We start from the raw sequence: 22520 nt of genomic DNA on the forward strand, positions 1-22520 counted from the left end.
CTTTAAACAGTTTGTTCTGCTTACCATAAACATTAGGCATTAAAAACAAACAAACAAACTCTCTCACATGCCTAAAATAAAAGCAGATGTGTCCGGCGAGAGATTAAAATATTATAATACAGCAATAATTAAAATAGTACGATGCCATCAGCCTAGACACTGTCACCTAGCCCAGCCCCACCCAAGCAGTCAACCTTCCATCCACCCCAGAGTCTAGTCTGCTGGAAAAGAGCAGAGACTAGCCTGGCTGACCTGATCAGAAGTCCCAGGCGACCCAAACTTGCTTTAAAGAAGCTCAGTTAGAAATGTCTGTAGAGCCAGGCGTTGTAGGTTTTTCCTGTAATTCCAGGTCTCCGGAGGTAGAGGCAGAAAGGTCAGGAGTTCAAGGTCATCCTTATGTACCTAGCAGGATAACGGCCAGCTTGATATACATAAGACCTGTAAAGAAAGGAAGAAACAACCCCACCCCCATCAAAGGAGGAAAAGGAAATGCTTATAGAGATTGCACATTCAGGGAGTCCTCCCAAATCACCTGCTTCGCATGTTAGGACAAAATCTGTTTTCCTTTGTTGTGGATTTCTAAAATGGTATCTTGTTATATAGGCCAGGCTGCTCCCAAACTCTCGGCAGTCCTCCTGCCTCATACTCCAAGTGCTGGGATTGCAAGAGCGCAGCATTGCACTGGAAAGAAACTGGACAGATGGAGGTACAAAGTCTGATTCTCCTGGGAGCTCCTGGAGCTAACCTTGCTTGTGCAAACAAGCTTTATAGAGAGAGAAAACGTTCGCTGTGGAGCTGAGGGGATGGAGTCCAGTGGTGCTTGCCTAGCATGTGCAACGCCAGCTCTCCAGAGGCAGGCCACACCCATAATCCCAGCACCCAAACGGTGATGGCTCATGCCTTCAATCTCAACACTCAGAAGACAGAGACAGGGGGATCCCTGTGAATTCAAGGCCAGCCTGGTCTATATTGTGAGACCCTATTTCAAACAAACAGAAACTTTTCTGGGGATTGACCTGCTACTGACCTTTGCCATTCTGTCTGAAGGTTCCACCGCCTCTATACATTAAAAATTAAGATTACAAACGTGGGTTCGATAGCATGTATCTGCACTCCTGGGCATTTAGGAAACAGAGACAGAATAGCTTAAGCCCTGAACTTCAAAGCCAGCCTGGACAATATATTAAGTGGTGTTTTTTTTCTTATCACCAAGATTTCACAAATCCTAAGGATCCCCGCCCAGGATTCCCACAGCATCTCAAGTGGCAGGAAGATCTGAACACCTGCGTGTCGGTGCTGCAGGAGCACAAGGGAAAGAAGGAAAGAGAAACAGACACAGTGGTTTGGAACCGGAGTGTCTAGCATAGGGCTGACAATTCCTTCTAAGCATCTTTTCTTTAATCTTGTCCAGTGAAATTAACACCAGACTAAAGAAGCCATATAGAAAGTCTAAAGTAGAGTTAAGCATTCCTGTGTGTAGAGTGTGAATGTGGTTATCCTGTAATCTCAGCACTTGCAAGGTTGAGGTGGAATTGCCTTGAGTTTGAGACCAGCCTGAGCTGCTTTAGTGAGTTCTAGGTCAGCCTGGGCTATGGTGAGAGACCTTTTGTCAAACAAAACAGATTGGGGGTAGTTCAATTTGTTAGAGTTCTTGTCTAACAGGTACTAGGCATATTACACATATCTAGCACTACATAAAACAGGGCCTCATGCTCATTCATGTAATCCCAGCATCTGGGAAGTGAGGGGCAGGGTGATCAGAAACTGGAGGTTATCCCCAGCTACATAGTAAGTTGGAGGCCAGCCTGGGATGCAAGAAGAAGTGGGGAGGGACAAGACATTAAAGATGGAGGAAGAAGGGAATTTCAGTTTTAAACATGAGTATGTCCTACTCTCGTGAGTATATTTTAAAATATACTGGGAGCATTCAAATTTTCAGAATCCACTTACAAAGCTGGGTGTGGTCACATGTGTCTGTAACTGACGCTAGGGATGGGGTGCAGAGTCAGGATGGAGGCTGTGACTTGCTGGCTGCCAACTCGGCTGCAGATTGAGTGAGGAGCCCTCCCTCAGGGGAATCAGGCAGAGAGGGATAGAATGGGACACCCAGCTTCCTCCACACAATGCACACGTGCACACAGGAATGTATGTACACATAGAAACAAGCACACGAAATAATTGCCTACAATATGTACACAATCATATGATACCTGGATAGTGAAATTACAACAAACCCTATCTTCTTTGTTAAAGATGTACAAAAAAAAAAATAATAACAACAGAAAAAAACGAGCTTCAAGTTCAGTAAGAAGACCTTTCCTCAAAAAGACAAAGTGGTGGCCTGAAGAAGAGATGGCTCAGTGATTAGTATCACTGGCTGCTCTTCCAGAGGTCCTGAGTTTAATTCCCAGCAACCACATGATGGCTCACAACCATCTATAATGGTATTCAATGTCCTTTTCCAGCATACAAATTTACATGCATATAGAGCACTTATATGCATAAAATATATACATAAATAAATCCCTTAAGAAAATAGAAGGTGGAGAGGAGACTAAAGAAAGCATCCTGACAACTTCTGGCCTCTACATATGCTCCTCAAGAAAGCACACTCACCCCCACTCCTAACACACTTATACCCCCTCACACGTACATGTGTAACAGTCATCATGAAAAGGCTGCAGGATTGTGAGGACTCCATGTTTCATGACTTCTTCAGTGGAGATATTTAAAATAAATCTCCTCACCCCAGAAATGACACCAACAGACCAAAGAAGTGATCCCACCCAAGTCTAGCTTAGTGAGCCAATGAATGTACAAGGGCTATTTAGGAGGGGTTACTTACAGGTGAATGGGTCATGACTCATGAAAGCTCACCTGAAGCTCCTTACACCACTTGCAAACAACTTGGCTAGTGGGAGAGTTTCCTTGCCAAGACAATTGTGACTGCTTCTACAACCTTAAGGAGAGGTTTTGTGAATCTTGTAAGTTTCAGGAACTTCCTGAAGCCCTTAAATTTTTTTAGATTCTTCTATATTATAAGTCTCCCTTCTGGGGGGAATGCTTCCACAACAGTGTAGAAACATGAAGAAAAAGTCATAGTAAAACTTGAAAATGTCATGCTATGAAAATTATGTAAATCATCATGTTCATGAAAACTCTAGAAGAGGGGTTACATGTACAGCTGTGCTTTTTAACCTGTCAGGGTAGAATTAGTAGCCATACCTTTTACTCACAGCAGTGAGGAGGTAGGCAGGCAAGCCAGTGCCACATAGAGAAACCTCCATCTCAAAAGACATTTTTAAAACATGGAAGCAGTGGTACACCTAAGGGGAAATGTATACTATGTGTAACAAAGTTAGTGGAAATTGGGAAAAGAAAGAAGACCATATTTATACTAGATCACCAAGAATGTGAACCAGTTGTCCAAGAGCAAAGAAACTGAGCTAAAATAAATTTCAGGCTTAGGCAGTTAGACACCATGGGATCCTTTAAATGGATCTCAATCAAGTGAACTCCAGGTTGTCGGGGAAGGGGCGAGTCAAAACAAAGTAAAACAACATACATGTGTAAAAATGGGGAAAAAGTGAGGTAGGAGCCCCTGCTCTACCTGCCCTGAATGAAGGAGTATATGAACAGGACTGAAGTAGAAAGGATAACTCTGAGGCTCAACTGTGATCCAGAATATCTATCATCACCATCATCATCACCATCATCACCACCATGATCATCACCATCAAAATCATCATTAACTCCACAGCTACTATCATCTCCTATTGACAACATAGTGAGCCAGAATTGATAGGAGACTCGGGAACGTCACAGTTGAATGCATCCAAGACCTTGCACACTTTGACCATCACCACTATGGTGCTTTCAACCCCAGCTAGGTCCATGTCTCTGGGAAGCCTGATGATGCTGGAGTTGTGAGCTTTCTGGCCTAGGACAAATTCCTTTTCTCCATGTACAGACAGGAATTACCTTTGCCATAGGAACCCTCAGACATTTAGAGGAAACTGCATAGATAAAGGGCCTCACTCAAAACACTGGGCTATAACACTCAAAACTCTAAGGTGGGCTATACACTTCTGTGTGCGTTTACTTTGCTACAAACTTAACTTCAAAATAGGGGGAAAATTTTTAAGTATTTAACAAAATCTCGGGGCTGGAGAGATGGCTCAGCGGTTAAGAGCACTAGCTGCTCTTCCAGAGGTCCTGAGTTCAATTCCCAGCAACCACATGGTGGCTCACAACCATCTGTAATGGGATCCGATACTCTCTTCCGGTGTGTCTGAAGAGAGCAATGGTGTAGTCACATACATAAAATAAACAACTAAATCTTTTTCTTTTTTAAATCTCCAGCACATACAAAGTCCTTCGAAAATATTTATTATCATGATCGTGATTGATGCTGTGGGCACGATCATCACAGTACCGCCTTTCATAATGTCTCTAGGCCTCCCCTAACCTCACACTGCTGTGCATACAGCGTGGTTCCTGTTACTCTGTGTAACTAACGGCTTCCACAGTTCCTCAAAGGAAGCAGCTCTAAGAAACCTAGCCTAGAGCCCAGGCCCCAGCTCTTCCATGGTGCTTTCGTACTCTACTGGCTTCAGTTTCTTTGAGGCGCTGCTCATCACTTGGGTGCTTTTACATGTTATTTTCAGGCAAATATTATGCAGGCAAATGTGTTGCGAGTTTGTAGAGGGAAGCTGGAGAGGACTCTCATATCCAGCGGGTCCCAGCTGAACTTGGGTGCAAGGATTCTGTAAGCAGCACGTCTTGTCTATGATTGCAGCCTCAATGGAATAGTTACCACTCAGACAGGTCCTATAACTGTTTGCTTTAGCTGCTGAAAAGCTGGAGTCCCAGACTCATCTTTATCCAGGACAAGGAGTACATCGGGGAGTTGGTCATAACAATTCTCTCCACATGCATCACACACACACCACCACCACCACCACCACCAACAACAACAACGGTATTTGAACCTCACCTCACAACACTTTGAAATTTTTGGGTTTTATTCTATTTTATATGTATGGGGTGTATGTGTGTGTGTCTATTTGTGTGTCTGTGTCTGTGTGTGTGTGTGTGTGTGTGTCTGTGTATCACTGGCATGCCTGGTGCCTATGATATCCAAAAGAGTGTGTCAGGTTCCCTGAAACTGGAGTTACTATAGGTTGTAAGCTCCCAAGTAGGTACTGGGAACAGAACCTGGGATCTCTGGAAGATCAGCCGGTGCTTTTATCCACTGAGCCATTTCTTCAGCCCCTTATATTTTTATTTTTATTTTATGCATATGGGTGTTTTGTCTGCACGAATGTCTATGCACCATGTGCATGCCTGATGCCTGGAGATGCCAGAGGAAGGCATCAGATCCCCCAGGATTAGAGTTGCAGATGGTTGTAAACTGCCATGTGGGTGCTAAATCAGGACCTCTGGAAGAGCAGCTGGTACTCCTAACCACTGAGCCATCTCTCCAGCCATCCCTTGAGATACTTTTATAAGGCTCCTGTTGATAGATGTTGTCCTTCACAGCTTCTTGAAGTACAATTCAGGATGAGACAGTGGCTCATGCCTGTAATTCCAGCAATCCAGAGTTGAGTCGAGATTGCCACAAGTTCAGGAGCAGTTTGAGCTTCTGAATCAGACTCTGTCTCAAAAACAAAACAAAACAAAAAGAACGGAAGTAAAAGGAAGAGAGGAAGGAGGATCTCAGAGAAGCTAAGAGTTTTCTAGAATTTTCTAGAATTATTCAGCTAGAGATAGCATAACTAATATCTGGGTTTCAGATTCTTTCATGCCATGTCTTTTGGAGACAGAAAACATCTTTTATAGTTCTCATTCCTTATACAATTGAGTGCATTGGGTAGTTTATCATAACCCATATCCCTGCAGGAGAGACCCTCACAGCTCAGGAATTAAGGACAAGAAGGAACGGGGAAGAGAATAGGACCTGATGGCCTTCTCAACCAAGAATTCCTTAGGCATGACACAAACCAGCCTGCAACAGAGCTATAAGCTGCAGATCAGATGGGCTTCAAACAAGCACCTGTTAAATACAAAGTATCAGTCAAAGCAGCTAAGACTTTCAAGTCTTTGAGGCTTGGACTCTGCCAAGAGAAGCTAAAGTTTTTATTCATTGGCACCCAAGTGCAGTTAGGCCTCACAGATTTATACAAGAGGGCTGAGTGTGGTGGTGCATGCATGTAATCCCAGCACTCAGGAGGCTAGATCAGGGGGCTCTGGAGTTTAAGGCAAACCCATGCTACATAGTGAGTTCAAGGCCAGTTTGGCCTAAGTAGCACAGCAAGACCTTATTGAAAAGAAGAAGAGAAAGGGGGAGGAAGAGGAGAAAAAAAAATCGAGATGGTAGTGCACATCCTTATACTCAGAACTCAGGGAATAGAGGCATGAGGATCTCTGTGAATTCAAGGCCAGCCTGGTTTACAAAGCAATCAGTCCCAAGTCAGTTATAGCTATATACATAGTAATGCCTTGTTTTTTAAAAAAAAAAAAAAAAAAAAAAAAAAAGTTGGGGCTGGAGAGATGGCTCAGCGGTTAAGAGCACTGACTACTCTTCCAAAGGTCCTGAGTTCAAATCTCAGCAACCATATGGTGACTCACACTGGTGCTCTCTTCTGGTGTATCTGAGGACAGCTACAGTGTATTCATATATAATAAATAAATAAATCTTTTAAAAATTATCTAAAAAATTAGTTAAAGTCTTCTAGAAATTTGGCTCAAGAGAAAAACAAATATTTGGCTTGTAATAGAGTGAGGTAATCCAGACCAATCTTTCCGTCTGGTCTCTAAAGCCCCACCTCCCCCTTCAGCATGACAAGGTAGGGTTGGAAATAAGTTACCTTTGGAAGCTCCGAGCCCCCTACCACTCACTCAGAGCACCTGATCCCCAGCCATCACAATGTGTACAGGTGTGTAGTGAGCCCCCACCTCTGTAGTGAGCACTGGACAGGTGTTAACCCATTTAATTCTTACAACAACCCAATGGTGTACTCCATACACCATAACCTCTCTAGAGAAGAGAAAGATGCTGATGGAACCAGAACTCTAAGCTGAGCAGAGTAACTCTAGAAATCTGTTTACAGAAGAAAGGAGGAGGAGGGGAAGAAGAAGAAGAAGAAACCTGACTCAACACCGAGCCTTACACTTTTTATGGACTTGAAATTTATAAAAGATCTTCTCTTGGTTCTGGGTACCATCATATAAGAGGTGAGGTGATTCACTCAAGGTCACAAAACTAGTGAGACATCTGGCACAGCTTTGCTGCCGCCTGGACCAAGAACAAATTTTCAGACTCGTCAGCAGCTCTAGAATACCCCAGGTCGTAGGGACCCCCCAGCCCTTCCCTGGCAGGTTGCAGGCGCGGCCTCACTTAGAGGGGCGGAGCGGATCCCGGCCTGCGGGCCTGGGCGCTGTCCGCGGTGCTGATCGGTCGCCGCGTCCCCGCTCGCCTAGTCTGGTGTCTCGGGCTCCCTCCTCAGCTCCCAGCCAGGGCCTGATCCGAGGATTCGGCTGCCCGCGGGGTGCGAAGGCCGGGCTCCCGGGGCTCCCCGAGGTCCCGGGGCTCCCCTTCCCCCGCCCCAGCCTCCCCTCCCCCGCCCCGCCCACGGCCCCTCCCCGTGCGCCCCAGGTCCCTCCCTTCCCCCTTATCTCTCCCGCCCCCCCGCCCCCTCCAGCTTGTTCGCCAGTTCCGGTCACGTTGCTGGGTGTTTACGCCCGGAGCCTGCCCCGGGCCCCCCACCTCTGCGCCCCGGAACCCCCCGGAGCTCCGGAGTCCGCGCCCACAGCCTCGCAGCAGCTGATGGCGCCGCAGCCCGGCCGCGTTCTGCGGATCCATGAGAGCAGCTAGCGCGGGAGAAGAGCTCTTCCCGAGACCCAGCGAGGCCCGGGCCCAGCCCGGCAGCTCTCTGGGGTCCGCAGGTGAGCAGGCCGGCGGTGGGTGTCGAGGGTGGGCGCTGGCCGGATCGCCTGGGTGATGAAGAGAGCGCCCGAGCTCCGGCTCCGCCTGGAGGGCTGTGCGGGGTCGGGCACCGCAGCGCGCGGGAGGCGGGCAGGACACGGGCTGCTGGCAGAAGTTGTCCTCCGCCGCCAGACCCGGGCCCTTCCCGGCGTTGGCGAGGAGTTCAGAGCAGTCCAGACCACCACTCTCAGCGTTCTGCCTGCTCTTCGTGTCCTGGCTGGTTCCTCTCTTCCCTATGCTCTGTGGTATCTATACCCCTCAACCCTGCCCCCCACCCCGCAGCCCCCCGGTTGTGGGTGTCAAATTTTAGGCACAAACTACAGAGCATCAGTATTGAAAGGGGGGTCCAGTTTTTCTCGACACCCCACTCCCACGTACCTGAGTCTTCAACAATATAGAGGTTGAGGTTTTGGGATCTTCAGTGGAGCGGGGAGCCAGAGTTGAGGGGTATCTGGGAGGAGGGACTCTGTAGCGCGGAGGATCACAGGTCCTTAGAGAATGTTTCCGCCACCAGCCCCCACCTTTGCAGACAGAGTCCCAGACATTTGTCAAAGGCCAGATCTTGGTTCCAGACTCGTCCCCAGGAGAGCCAAGGACTTAGAGGGGGTGGCAGAGTAATTATTTTTTAATACGTGTACTTACTTGCCCTGGTGATTCCCAGTAAGACTCAATTCATTCTCTCTGCTTCACTCTTCTGTGTGGTTTGTTGCTTGCAAGGGATTCCCAGAGTCCAAACTGCCGGAGAGGTCAGATTTCAGGAGCAGAAATTGGGTGAGTGTTGAAAGCTAAGGATGGCCATGATTACCGGGAGAGTTTGTCTGGAGAGCAAGAAGTAGAATCCAAAAAAAAAAAAAAAAAAAAAAAGGATTTTAGCCTGCAGATGTAAAGTGTGGTTGCTTTGTGTATTACAGAGTGAGAGTCTCAAAGTGTCTCCTGGGTGTCAGTTCAGCTGTGTGTGTCCGGGAAAGGGCTTTACCTCTCTGAGGTCCTCTTCATCTCTGGAGTGGATGTACTAGTAGGGTTGGGATGAGTTAGTGTGCACAGAGCTGAGAACAGTACCGAGAGTTAGTGTGTGCTAGCATTCCTGTGTCTTGAGGGCTGGACTTGGGCTTCTGAGATCGCTTCTCTTGCCATGGGTCTCTGGATCAGACTCCATGTGATCCTAGAGCAGGAGGCTCCCAGGGGTCAGGATGATTCTCTCCCAGATGCTACCCTGGCTTAGGAAGAATGGGACAGAAAATGGGACAGTACACCTATGTGCACATGGGCAATAAGTATTTTTTTTTCAAAATAAAGATTATTAAAAGCAAAGCCAGCCCACTGGGTGTGTATGTGTCACATACACTCAGGCTTTTAATGGCAACGCTCGGGAAATGGAGAGAAGCAGATCTCTGTGAGTTAGAGGTCAGCCTGGTCTACTTAGAGAAACCCTGTCTCAAGGAATAAAACAAAGAGGGGGGAAGAGAACACAGAGCCACCATCCCTACTCTCTGGCATCTAAACCCCTCTCCAATGCTGAATTCTAGAACTTTGTAGAGCAAGAGTTGGAAACCATTGGCTGAGATGACTCCAGTCTAGAGTAGTGAGATTCTGCACTTCTTATGGTAGATTGAACCCAAGTAACTGTAAGAACTGAGGAAGAGAGACAGCTAAGTTCCCGGTGCTCCACCACAGCTGAGGGCAGATGGGAAGGGAACTGGAGACCCAGAGACTAGCAGGAGCTGAGTTACTCACCAGGCTCAGGAGGAAGAGCCTCAGAGAGAATTGTTGGGGCCAGTAAGATGGCTTAGCAGATAGGGGCACTCACTGCCTAGCCTGATGATGTGAATTCCATCTCCAGGACTCATGTAGTAGGCAGCATGACAGACTCCCTTAGCTGTCCTCCAACCTCCTCGTGTATGCTGTGGTGTGCATAAGCTTGCCACATACATGCATACATACATACATACATACACACATACATACATACACACATACATACATACACACATACATACATATACACATACACACATACATGCATGCATGCATACATACATACACACATACATACATACATACATACACACACATACATACATGCATGCATGCATACACACATACATACATATATACATACATACACACATACACATATATGTACATACATACATACACACATACATACATGCATACATGCATACATACATATACACATACACACATGCATGCATGCATGCATGCATACATACATACACACACACACATAAATACATACATACATACATACATACATAAAATTAAAAAAAGAATTGTGCCAGGACCAGAAGGTTCCTGTGTGGCAGCTGGTTTGCTGATGGTTGAGACCTTTCTGGCAGCTTTCCCAAAGGGAAGAGACCCGAGTAGTTTTCAGGCCCAAGAGATACATGTCAACAGTGTTTGGAATTAACTATAAATTTTGCACTTTGTATCACAGATCCTTTTTATTTTTGGTGATTTTTTTTATGTTTTTTTGTTTGGTTTGTTGTTGGTTGGTTGTTGGGTTTGTTTTGTTGTTGTTTTTTGCTTTTCTTAGATTTTTTTTTTTTTTTTTTTTTTTTTTTTTGCCCTGGCTGTCCTGAAACTTGATATGAAGACCAGGCTGACCTTAAATGAGATCCACCTGCCTCTGCCTCCTGAGTGCTGGGATTAAAGTTGTGTGCCATCACCAGCCTCAGTGACTTTTTAAAGATTACATTTTGTTGTATTTATTATGTGTGCAGGGGATGAGTGGGGGTGTGCACATGACATGTGACGGGGACATGCCTGGGAAGATCGGGGGACAGCTCGTGGAGGTGGGTCCCTCCTGCCACCATGCTGATTCCAGGTTTACGCTCATGGCATCGAGCTGGTAGTGAGCACCTTTATTACACTGCGCCGTCTTTCCAGCTCCTTGGTGATTTGTTGTTGTTGCTGCTGCTGCTGCTGCTGCTGCTGTGTCAGGCTTTAAAATTAATGGGAGAAAGAACTAGGAATACCAGGAGTGGAAATGTAGAAGCAAGGCAGACCTTGGTGTGGGCCGAACAGAGGATGTGAGGCTCGGCTGGGTTCGGGGAGAAGACAGCTAACAGCACCAACACTTCAGCTGCTGCCGTCTGCTCAGACTACATCTAGGACACCAGCTTCTGGCGCCCAGCGGTTCTAGAACTGCACATATATCATGAAAACCTGCTGTTTTCCTGCCTGCCTTCTGATGGGCGTCCAGCTCCTCGGCTATAGAGTTCCGGCTGTTCCTCGCTCCCTCTCCCCACTCCACCTCCCCCCACTCGCCAGACAATCCACACAGTAATGCCTAACTAAGAATGAAGATTTGCCAAGATCGTTTGTGACCCAAATTTCTGCCCTAAGAAGAAAGAGCGGCCCGCCTAGTTGGAAGTGAACGGTCGAGTCCATCCAGGAAAGAACAGCTGGCTGGCTCGGCCTCCTTTGGCCAGCTTCCAGGCTCCAGGACTTTCACCCTTCACAGTTGTCCGTGTGCTAGTGAGTGGCAACAGATATTTTCTCTCTTCCCCCTAGGTAGGTAAGTCAAGAAACAGGAGGCTGTTCCATGATAGAGCATGTGTGAGGCCTTAGGATCACAGATTCTTACCCATGTGTTCTTGGGCACTCCTTGAGGTGCACATAAGTCCATTCTTCTCAGGACAGACGTACAGTTTGAGGCATACAACTCATCTGGTTCTCCTGCATTAGGACCCGGAGTATGAGGCAGTCTACCTGACATCTATTTCTTCCTTGAGGGCCCTTGAGGATGTCAAACTTAATTGTGTCTGTCTTGTTCTAACAAACTGCACTGCCGTCAGTCTGTGAACTCCTCCAAATCCACATACTTGTGCATTCTGCAGATATTTACCGAGGGATTCCTGTTTGCTACATACTGTGCAAGACACTGGGGAAAACAAAGCAAGAGTCCTTCATCTTTCGTTGCTAATAGGGAACAGACAGTAAACAAATGTTCTGTATGCTCATGTGCCGAGGAGTTCAAGAAAGAATAGTGCAAGGGACAGAAGTGGGAAATGGCAGAAGTCTCTTTATTTTGAGTCAGCGGAGAAGGGAGGGAATAGGCCATGAGGTGAGACTGGTAAAAAGCATCCCTGGTAGAGAAGACAGACTATACAGAGAACCCCAGGCGAGCAGGCTTAGGCCAGCAAAGAAGCCAGAGGCAGAGAGTGCAAGGTTTAATCAGGACTTGGGTTTCTGCCTCACTCTGGTGGTGCACACCTACAAGTCCCGGCACTGTGTGGGTAGAGGCAGGAGATTATAAGTTTGAGGTCCTTCTCGGCTACAAAGCAGAACTCCAGCTCAAAAACAAAAAGGAGGGCAGGCCTGCAAAAGGGCTCAGCGGATACAGGCACTTCTTCAACCCTGAAAGCCTGGGATTAACCTCTGGGAGACTCATGGTGGGAAGAGATTCCGCATCCTGCAGCTTGCCCTCTGACTCCACACCCATGTTGTAGCATGTATAAAGAAAGAGTTGTGTGGTGGTGGTGGCAAACACCTTTAATTTTTTTTTTTTAAAGATTTGTTTATTTATTCTATATAAGTACACTGTAGCTGTCCTCAGACACACCAGAAGAGGGCATCAGATCTCATTACAGATGGTTGTGAGCCACCGTGTGGTTGCTGGGAATTGAACTCGGGACCTCTGGAAGAGCAGTCAGTGCTCTTAACCAGTGAGCCAGCGGACAGACGGGTGGATGGATGCATAGATGAATGAATGCATGAATACATAGGTGGATAAAATAGTCAACCAAGTTAAGGTTTAGCCTACTCACACAGAGATGGACAAAGAAAGAAAAAATATATATAACATTGAGTTATTTTTATATTAAGCACTTTATCTTTTTGGTTTGTTTGTTGGTTGGTTGGTTGGTTTCTGAGGTATTGTCTAGTGAAGTCCAGACTGGCCATGAGCTCTTTGTGTAGCCCAGGATGACCTTGAACTTCTAACCCTCCTACCTCCACCTCCCAGAGTCTTGGATTACAGTGGTCATATACCTAGCTAGTATTTCACATTTTTTGTCTCATTTAATTCTCACAGGTGTTCTAGGACTGTTTATTTTTTAAAGATTTATTTATTTATTATCAGTACACTGTAGTTGTCTTCAGACACACCAAAAGAGGGCATCAGGTCTCGTTACAGATGGTTGTGAGCTGCCATGTGGGTACTGGGAAATGAAGGAATCCAGGTGCCCTGGAAGAACAGCAGATGCTTTTAACCCCTGAGCCATTTCTTCAGTCCTTTTTACCTCCATTTGACATCAGGAAAATATCTCCCGAAGGTTAGCTTTTATGCTCAAAACCAACACATAACGTAATTAAAAGAGCCAGGATTCAAACTCAGGCCTGTTTCCAGTGTAAACATGGGTGTTTCTCTGAAGTAAAGAACCTGGGCAGGCACACATCTGTCTTCCCAGTTGTGGGGAGACTGAAGCTACAGGACCACATGAGCTCAGAAAGTTGAGACCTCTCAGTGTAACTTAACAAGACCCCATCTCAAAAGTCAAAACCAAATCCATGGGACCCTGTCTCAAAAACAAGCCAACAAAGGAAGATTTGGCTGGAGAGCTAGGTGTGCCCTGCCTCTGAGCTCCCTGCCTCAGAGCTCTGGCCTGATCACTTCTGTGTCAGTAAGTTTGGAATGCTGGGGAAATGATTGGCAAAAGCGAGACCACAAGTCATTCCTTAAACATACACTTGGTCAGCAGCGTTGAGTGTTCTCCATAGGCCACAGGGCCACCCTGTGCCGAAATGAAAAGACTGGTGTGTTGGGTTAGTGGGGCCAGTGGGGCCACGGAAGAGGGCCCAGATAGGAGTCTGTGGAATTGAGGTTCTCAGGAGGACCTGCTTGGAGTCACCCTACGAATGAAAATTGCACACACAAAAAAGATGTCTATCTTACTGGTTTTCCTTTCTGACCATCCATGGAAATCCCCAGAGTGGGTCGAGTCGGATCCTTCAGAAGTTTAAGGAAGACCCAGTGTCGTGATTCATGCTTTAATCCCAGTACTTGGAAGGCAGAGACCGGAGGGTCTCTATGAATCCGAGGCCTGCTTGGTCTACGTAGTGAGATTGGAGACAGCCAGAGCTACATAGTGAGACCCTGTCTCTTCCTTTAGGAGAGACTTGTGATGTAATTTCATTTATAGTGCTTCCTTGCAGGTACATGGAGCTCTATGAAGTCTCCAGCTCAGCAAAAACAAACAAACAAACAAATTTTTAAAGCCATAAAACTTTGGGGAGGGCCACATGCTTATAGCCTCAGCTGCTCAGAAAGCTGAGGCAAGAGGATCATTTGAGCCAGCCTGGGCTTTAATTATAAAGCTATTATTATTTAATTACAAGTTCTATTGCCCAAAACAAATAAGCAGCTTATAGAGTAGCTGGCAGAGAAGAAATGGGCTCTTGGTCCTGGGCCCCAGAGCTCTTGCCTCCACCTTTGCTTTTCCTGGATGCCAGCCATCACGAGACAGTCACTGGGAAGATAAGGCAGGGGAGGGGAGAGCATGGCCTACAAGCCTGACCATGAGTGTGACTCGGGTGCATGCTTCTCTGTCCCCGTCTTCCTTGGGGATCCACAATCTGGGTCTTCTGAATTTTTTTTTAAATCTTTTTTTTTTTTTAAGATTTATTTATTTATTATATATGAGTTCACTGTAGCTGTCTTCAGACACACCAGAAGAGGGCATCAGATCTCATTACAGATGGTTATGAGCCACCATGTGGTTGCTGGGAATTTAACTCAGGACCTTTGGAGGAGTAGTCAGTGCTCTTAACCAGTGAGCCAACTCTCCAGCCCTGGGTCTTCTGACCCTAGCCCCCAGTTCTCTCTACAGACTGACTCCACTTCCTGCTTTCAGCCCACAGAGGCATGTCAGTAAGTTCTCCCTTCAGCTTCCCCTCCCCTCTCTAGCCAGGCACAGCAGTGCATACCTGTAACCGAAGCACTCCAAAGGCAGAGATGAAAGATGAATGTGAAGAGTTCAAGGCCAACCTGGACTCCCTCTCTCCCTATGAACTGAAGGAGCCTCAGGGCCGAGATGCGTGTGGGCATCATAACTGGAACAGATTTCAGGGTCAGCTTCCTTATTTTACCTATGGAAAGCTGAGACCTCAGAGTGGGGGGGGAGGGCTGGCTTGGCGTGACACATCTAGTGAAGACTAGACCCAAAGTCATCTGCCTGCCTTTGCCAACTTCTGCTCCGTTTGTCTGTCTGAGAAGCAGAAGAGGCAGGAAGAATGTAGCCAGCACCACCACCTCCATGCACCTCTGCTTCTTAGTCTGTTAAATGGGAGTAGCAGCCCCCTGAGGGCATGCTCACTCAGTGTCCGGGAAAGCTAGTACTGAAAACGGAGAGTGGCAGAATCCTCTCCCTGGAGACCAGAGGACCTGGTGTGAAGGACATCACAAGATCTAAAGGTGGGGCAGGGCAAGTAGCCTCTGAAGATGTGGTTTTACTTTGTCTTCCACCCAGGTGGGGCCCAGGCCTGGGTTGCCATGGATACCGTGTCCCTGGAGCATCAGATCCAGAGCGTACAACGCCACATCAGCTTCCTGAAGAAGGAGCAGATGGCCCTGCTTCGAGACCTGCACCTGGAGATCCTGAGGCTGCAGAAACGCTGTTCAGGTGAGGCGGACACTGGCCCCCAGATGGCTGGAGTAAGAGGGGTCGCCATCACCATCACTAGTTTTGCTGGGGGGATGCTTCTCCTTGAACACCAGTTCTGTAATGTCTCTTACTGGATAAGATTGAGACTTGGGTCGGAGTGAGTTCCAGGGATGAGCTGAATGTGTCAGTAATCGACTGTAATGGGGGGGGGCAGAATTAGATTTTTGATGCACACTGGTTTCTAGGCCAGCCTAGGCTATGTAGACCCTGTCCTTCAACCATTTCTGCTCACCACACCTGAGGCTGAGGACCCTGCTGAGGTAGTGGGTCAGACTTTCAGGAACCAGCCTAGGGGATTCCTGTCATTTTTGAGTTTATTAGGCACCTGCCATCTTTCAGGTGGGGAAACAGGTGTACCAGTGGATGGTAGTGAGCTAGGGCAGATTATAGCTCAGTGTCAGGGCACTTGCCTAGCGTATACACAAGGTCCTGAATTTCATGCCCAGCATCACACACATAAAATAAACATACATGTAGCTGGGCATGATGGAGCACACCTTTTAATCCCAGCACTCGGGAGGCAGAGGCAGGCGGATCTCTGAGTTCTGTGAGTTCTAGACCAGCCTGGTCTACAAAGGGAGTTCCAGGACAGTTAGGACTATCACACAGAGAAACCCTTTCTCGAAAAATCAAAAATCAAATAATAAACTAAGCATGCATCAGACAGTAAGAGGGCTGCTGAGAGTTCAGGATGATAATCCAGTTTGAGCAGGATGGTGGAGACTGAGCACTCCCATGCCAGGAGGGAGCACGCCGTCTCCTGGGAGGCTGCGTAGCCTGCATACGTTCTGACAGGTGATAGGGGAAAGAAGTGAAGAAACCATTCCAGATATGGGCCCGCAGAGCAGAGCCAGCGGGCAGCATAAAGCGTGCTCAGAAGAGACTGTGAGAAGCCCAGCTACAGCCAGACCCTGGAGATCCCGACCAGCACAAAGAGCCGCGAGTCTGCTTGTCCCCCTTTGTCCCCTTGGTCAGTAGAGTCAGTGAATGGTTTGGAGCATATGGACGCTTCTTCAGCAGCAGCAGAGGTGACTGGTGTCAGAGGGAGTCTGGACGTGTGTGGCAGAGCCGATAGGGAGGTCGTGGGGAGAGGTGAAGGGTTAGTGGGAAACAGCCTGGAGGAAAAGGGTCCTCTGGTTGATTACATTTTTGAGCAGAGAAGAGGCAGGCAAAGAATGACTAGAAATTCCAGAGCCTCTACTACTCAGGCCTTTCAAAGCACTGTGGCCCAAGTGCTCATGTGTCTCCAACCGCAGACCTTATGTGTGTTTATTGATACCAGGTCTCATATAGCCCAGGCTGGCCTCAAACTCCTTAAGTAGCCTAGGATGGCTTTGAACATCTAATCTTTCTGCTTACACCTCTTTGTCTGAGACAGGATTTTTCTGTGTAGGCCCGGCTGTCCTGAAACTCACACTGTAGACCAGGCTGGCCTTGAATTCACAGAGTTCTCCCTGCTTCTGACTCCTGAGTGCTAGGATTAAAAAGGTTGCACCCCCAGACCCAGTCTTTTTATTATGAAAGTGATAAACCAAGACACCCCCCCCCCCAAATCATACAGTATATGTTAGTGTCATGGCCAGAATTAAAACCAGCACTTTGTCATTTTCTGATTGTACTGTATCTGTTGTTTGCCCAGAGGCCTAGAAGGCTTGAGTGACCCCCCTTGGCTTTTCATATTAACATAGAACACGAGCAGTCTGGCCTCAGCCTCATTGCACATGCAGATCCAGTTGCGGTTTTCCAAGCTAGGCTCCTGGCCATCTGTCTCCCCAGTGTCAGGACAGCCCTGACGGCCACTTCTTCATAGCAATGACAGTATCAGAGGGAAACAGACTCAAAATCTTACCGCTGATCCTCTCTTCTCGTTCCCCCCCCCCATTCTAAGAACCTGGGTCCTTCTGTTATGGACACACGATAGTTCCCATGACAACATAATAGTCAGGATCAGAGGGCCCTATAGTCCCCCTGACTGTCAAGTGAGTCTGGGCTCAAGCTTTCTGGTTATTGATTAAGGGGATAAAAATAACTCTGGTCTTGTCTGGAACTGCCACTCTGGAGGCTGAGATGACCGAATCAGGCCTTCCTTCTCAGAGGGAGGTGCAGGGAGAGCAGAGGAAAGTGGGGACGGAGACCGAAGGAGGACCCAGGAGGCCAGCCTGCCTGGAAGACAAAGATAAAGAACATGGAGCCAGGTGGTGGCGGTCTTTAATCCCAGCACTTGGGAAGTAGAGGCAGGCGTTCTGTGCACCAGGTCAGCCTGGTTTATAGGGCAAGCTCCAGGACAGCCAGAGCTACACAGAGAAACCCTGTCTCAAGCAAACAAAATAAAAACAGACAGAACATGAGATATGGAGGTAGAATTGAGTTCTGGGCTGGTGGAAAATGACAAGTGCCCTGTGCTTTAAGCTGGTCTAGCCCTAGGCTAAATCCTCTGTTGTTCTTACTGCATCCTGACACCAGACCCACGTAACATGACGGCTCACACCCTTCCACTCAGCACTCAGAAGGCAGAGGCAGGGTGATCTCTGTGAGTTTAATATTGGACTAGTCTATATAGTGCGTTCCAGAACAGCCAGGGCTATGTAATGAGGGCTATGTATCCCATCTTGTCTTAGTTAGGGTTTTACTGCCATGAACAGACACCATGACCAAAACAAGTCTTATAAAGCACAACATTTCATTGGGACTGGCTTACAGGTTCTGAGGTTCAGTCTAGTATCATCAAGGCAGGAACAAGGCAGCGTCCAGGCAGGCATGGTGCAGGAGGAGCTGAGAGTTCTCCCATCTTTATCTCAAAGCTGCTAGCAGAATACTGACTTCCAGGCAGCTAAAATGAGGGTCTTAAAGCCCACACCCACAGTGACACACCTACTCTGACAAGGCCACACCTACAAATAGTGCCACTCTCTGGGCGAAGCACATACAAACAATAACCCATCTCAAAAAGAAAAAAGGGGAGATGGGAGAGTGGGTCCCACTTGGGGTCTTCTAATCTTAAGCCCTGTGGTTAATGGTTGAAAGAAATCTGCATTAGAGAAGGTAGTGGCAAAGCCAAGGTCCCTTAGACCATTTCATAGGCCTTGGAGGAAGGGAGAAGTTGGTCCCCAAGAGTCCTAGAAATGGAGGCATCAGAGGGCTCCCAGTGGCCCCAGGGAAAAGGTTCAAACTCCGGCCATAGCTAAGGTACTCTCTTGTGTCCCAGCAACAAGCGGCCTCCCCAGAGGATACAGTTCTAGCAAACTCTGGTCCCTAAGAGCATTCTGAGGAGAGAGGAAGAGCAGGCCAAGGACACAGGCCTAAGTGTAGACTGCAGGGCAGTATTCCCAGAGATGTGCCACTTTCTTCAGGCTCAAAACTATCCCAGAAGGTACATTCACGTGTTCCTAGTAGGCCCTGTGAGTCCTGGCTCCCTGCAAACTATCTGAATTGGAACCCAGAACAGGAGTGTTAAGCATTTGTCTGTCATTGAACTGTAAACCCTTGATCCCTCATTGTTAAGTCTGGGAGTTGGGGCAGAAAATAACGATCACACAGTTGCCCTGAGAGATGGGGCATTGGGGCCACCAAAGGATGAGTATAAGAAAAATAAGTTTTTCCTGGGTGCCCAGGAGTCCCTCGCCTGCAACGCCAAACCAAAGCCTGGCACAACTTCCACCACTAGGTGGCACTGTCCTCCATAAGCCCTTCTTGCATGGTGGTCAAATGGGATTTTGGGAATCTATACAGAGATCTTCAGACAGGTACAATACTGGCCATGAAATTAGTATCTGGTGTGTTCAGTAAATAGCTTCTGACTATTCCCATTGCCTCCCAAGCGTCTCTTAGCACTGTGACATTCACCAATTAACTAAGCTTGCATGGGTTGAGACCCTGTGTTTACAAGAGTCCCCCACAAGCATCCAGCCTGGTGGCATATTACCCCTTAGGAAAAGGCAAATATTCCTTCATCCCTAAAACAAGAGAGGCTCCTCTATCCACAGAGGTGGTCTCTGTTCCCAATCCTAGGAAGAAAGCCTTTGCTGGAAAGATCTCTGGGCCTAGAAACCCTAGGCCCAAGCTCTGCCTGGGATGTAAGGTAGCTCGCTGGTGGTGTGCCTATGGGTCTGTCCTTCCTTTTATGGAGTTGTGATTCCCTGACTTGCACACCTACTTGTGCACACACAAACTCAATTCTCTCTTTCCTAGAGCTGACCCATGACCTGGAGATGAGAGAAGTCCAGTCTCATCAGCAAGGTAGGAGAAATAGCTCTGGGCTGTGGTGGGAGGTTGGACACGTGGAAGCCTGAGTCGGTTCTCTGCTTCTACCACTTGGGTCCCAGGGTCAAACTCAGTTCATCAGGCTTGACAGCAATTGCCTTTACCTGCTGAGCCCTCTTGCTGGACCACGTTTGACTGCCCACTGTGTTGTCAAGGATGGCCTTGAACTCTTTATCCTCCTACCTCTGTCTCCAAGAGCAAAAAAAAAAAAAAAAAGGAAGATGCCCAACAGTGACCTGTGGTTTCCATGGTGACATATACAGACATAATCACATACACATTCTGCACGTTAATGACATAATGAAAAATTTTAAAGATTTTAAGTCTTACTTGGGCAGAGCATTGTGGCACACATCTTTCATCGCAGCACTCAGGAGGCAGACAGATCTGCTACCTCCTTGGTTCTGGCAGTATTCAAAGGATTCCGGTGGAATCTCAAGAGAGGCAGAAGGGATGCCTGGGACCTCAGCCAGTTTCTTCATGGTGCTGTATCAAACTCAAGGCCAACCTAAGCTGCACAGTGACACCCTGGGACCTTCTGTTTTGTGTTCAGATTCTGCCTCTCTCTGTAGTCCCAAATGGCCTAGGACTTACTGTGTAGAGCAGGTTAGCCTCAAGTTTGTAGCCATTCTCCAGCCTCAACCTCCCACGTGCTGATACTACAATCACAAACCACCATACTGGTGCCAGAAGAATTCATAAGAATTGACAGGAACCTGGACATGATGCCTTTAGTCCCAGCACTTCACTGGCAGAGACGGGAGGATCTACTCGAACTCCAGGCTAGCCTGGTTTATATAGCAAGTTCCTGGCCACCCAGCCAGTGCTATATCATAAGATCATTGTTTAGGGAGGGAGGGGAGGAAGGAAAGGAGGCTGGGTGGGGAGGGAGGAAGGGAGGGAGAGGAAGAAGGGAAGGAGGGAGGGAAAAATAAGAACTGACTCCTTACCGTACAGACCAGACGTATTAGAGTTCTTACACATCAAGGAAGGCTGGGAATGTCTAATCTGCAGTAAGTCCTGTAGACTGCTTTGTGCAGCTGACAATAAGCTTGGGTCCATGGGAACTCCCAGACTCAGAACGGATTCTGTCCCCTTCTTCCAATACACTCATGGACTTCCTATGCACTAGGTGCTTCTGTGCTTGAAGGAAGGGGGCACTCACTAACCCCTGACAGTAGACAGGAGGTGTATGACTAAAGACATTTTCACAATGACAAGCTTTCCTCTGGGGGGAAAAAATTGGGGTCACCAGAGCTCAAGCCACTGCCCTATAAGGGGCATATCTCCTCTTGCCTCTGAAATCCCAGGGTATAGATGGGAGTAAGGTCCAGAAGGAGGGATCCTCAAGTCTGACTCCGCCTGACCACCTACGGACAGCGCAGCAGTGCCATTTCTAAGGCCAATTCCAGAGGTTCTGGATTAATCCAGTCAGCAGAAAGAGCTCACAAAATGGCATACTTGCTCTGTGGAGGAAAGGACACCCACCACCCCCTGAGCATGCCTACAGTTACTCAGCCCCAGCGGTTGCCACAAGTGCTCCTCCAGGGGAGGGTTTGTTCATTATAGCTCTCAAGACCCTCGTGCTCAGAAGCCTTCCAGGGTTTTGCGTTTAAACTGAAGAGATAAACGCGGAAGAGTAGAACATGGGTAAAGTCCCTGTGGCTGAATTTTGAGGCGGAAGAGCAGGGGTGGCCGCTGGGCCAGCCAGGATATGTTTCACGCCTGTGGGGGCACTTCTGATTTTCCCTTCTCCACAGAGGAGGCGTCCCGAGAGCTGGAGGACAAGTGCCGCGCGCTAGAGTCGCAGCTGGAGGCACGGGCGGCGGCCAACGCGGAGCTGCGGCGGGAGGTGGCGCAGCGGGAGGCGCTGGTGTCCGCGCTGCGCTGCAGCCTGCGCTCCGAGGAGCGCCGCTTTCTGGAGGAGCTGCGGCGCCGCAGCCATCGCGCCACGGTGCTCGGCACCGAGTTGCAGAAGCACACCGAGGCGGCCGCCTACCTCTCCTGCCAGCTTCACGCCGCGCGCCAGAGACTGCAGGCCCCACGCTCCGGCGCCACGGCCACCGAGCCCCGGGCCCGCCGGCGTGCACAACGGGCCCGCCGCCCTGCCGAGGCGGCCGCCAAGGCTCCGGGCCGGGACTGGGCGACCTGGGAAGACGCCGATCCCATGCCGGACCCCGCGCTCTTCCTCTACCCACGGAGGCCGCCCCGGCCCAGTGCCCGTGGCCCTCGCCCTCTGCTACGCCAGGAGTTTCCGGACCAAGACGCCCCGCACTCCGTACCACACCAGGAGCCCCGATACCAAGGTGGCCGGCACCCGGAGCCCAGCGAGAGCCCAGTCGCCACGCCCAGCGCCCCAGGGGATCCTGAGTAGGCGCTGGGCAAGCGGTGGCAACAGGGAAAGCAGGCCCGGCCTGGCGGGATCAGGGATGGGGCGGAGTCCAGCCGGCAGATCCGCCCCAGCACCGCCACTCACTAGAGTCGCCCCCGCTTGTGTGTTTCCCCGAGATGAATTGTCTTCTCCGGAGAGGGAGCTCCTTTGCAGAGGAAACACCAAAGCAATGCACCTATTTTGTGGTGGACTGGCA

The 22520-nt window shown here is 48.6% G+C and overlaps 1 protein-coding gene across 1 annotated transcript; it reads left to right on the forward strand.

Moving 5' to 3' along the window:
- Positions 1 to 7862: 7862 nt before the first annotated feature.
- Positions 7863 to 22306, forward strand: CCDC92B (coiled-coil domain containing 92B; the record flags this gene model as incomplete). The annotated part of the gene is made up of 4 exons (XM_080922839.1): positions 7863 to 7947; positions 15478 to 15630; positions 19861 to 19908; positions 21693 to 22306. The coding sequence occupies 4 exons, from the start codon at positions 7863 to 7865 to the stop codon at positions 22304 to 22306; spliced, it is 900 nt and encodes a 299-aa protein (XP_080778965.1).
- Positions 22307 to 22520: the final 214 nt, after the last annotated feature.

Source organism: Micromys minutus, assembly GCF_963924665.1.
Source record: "Micromys minutus genome assembly, chromosome: 10".
Taxonomy (NCBI): domain Eukaryota; kingdom Metazoa; phylum Chordata; class Mammalia; order Rodentia; family Muridae; genus Micromys; species Micromys minutus.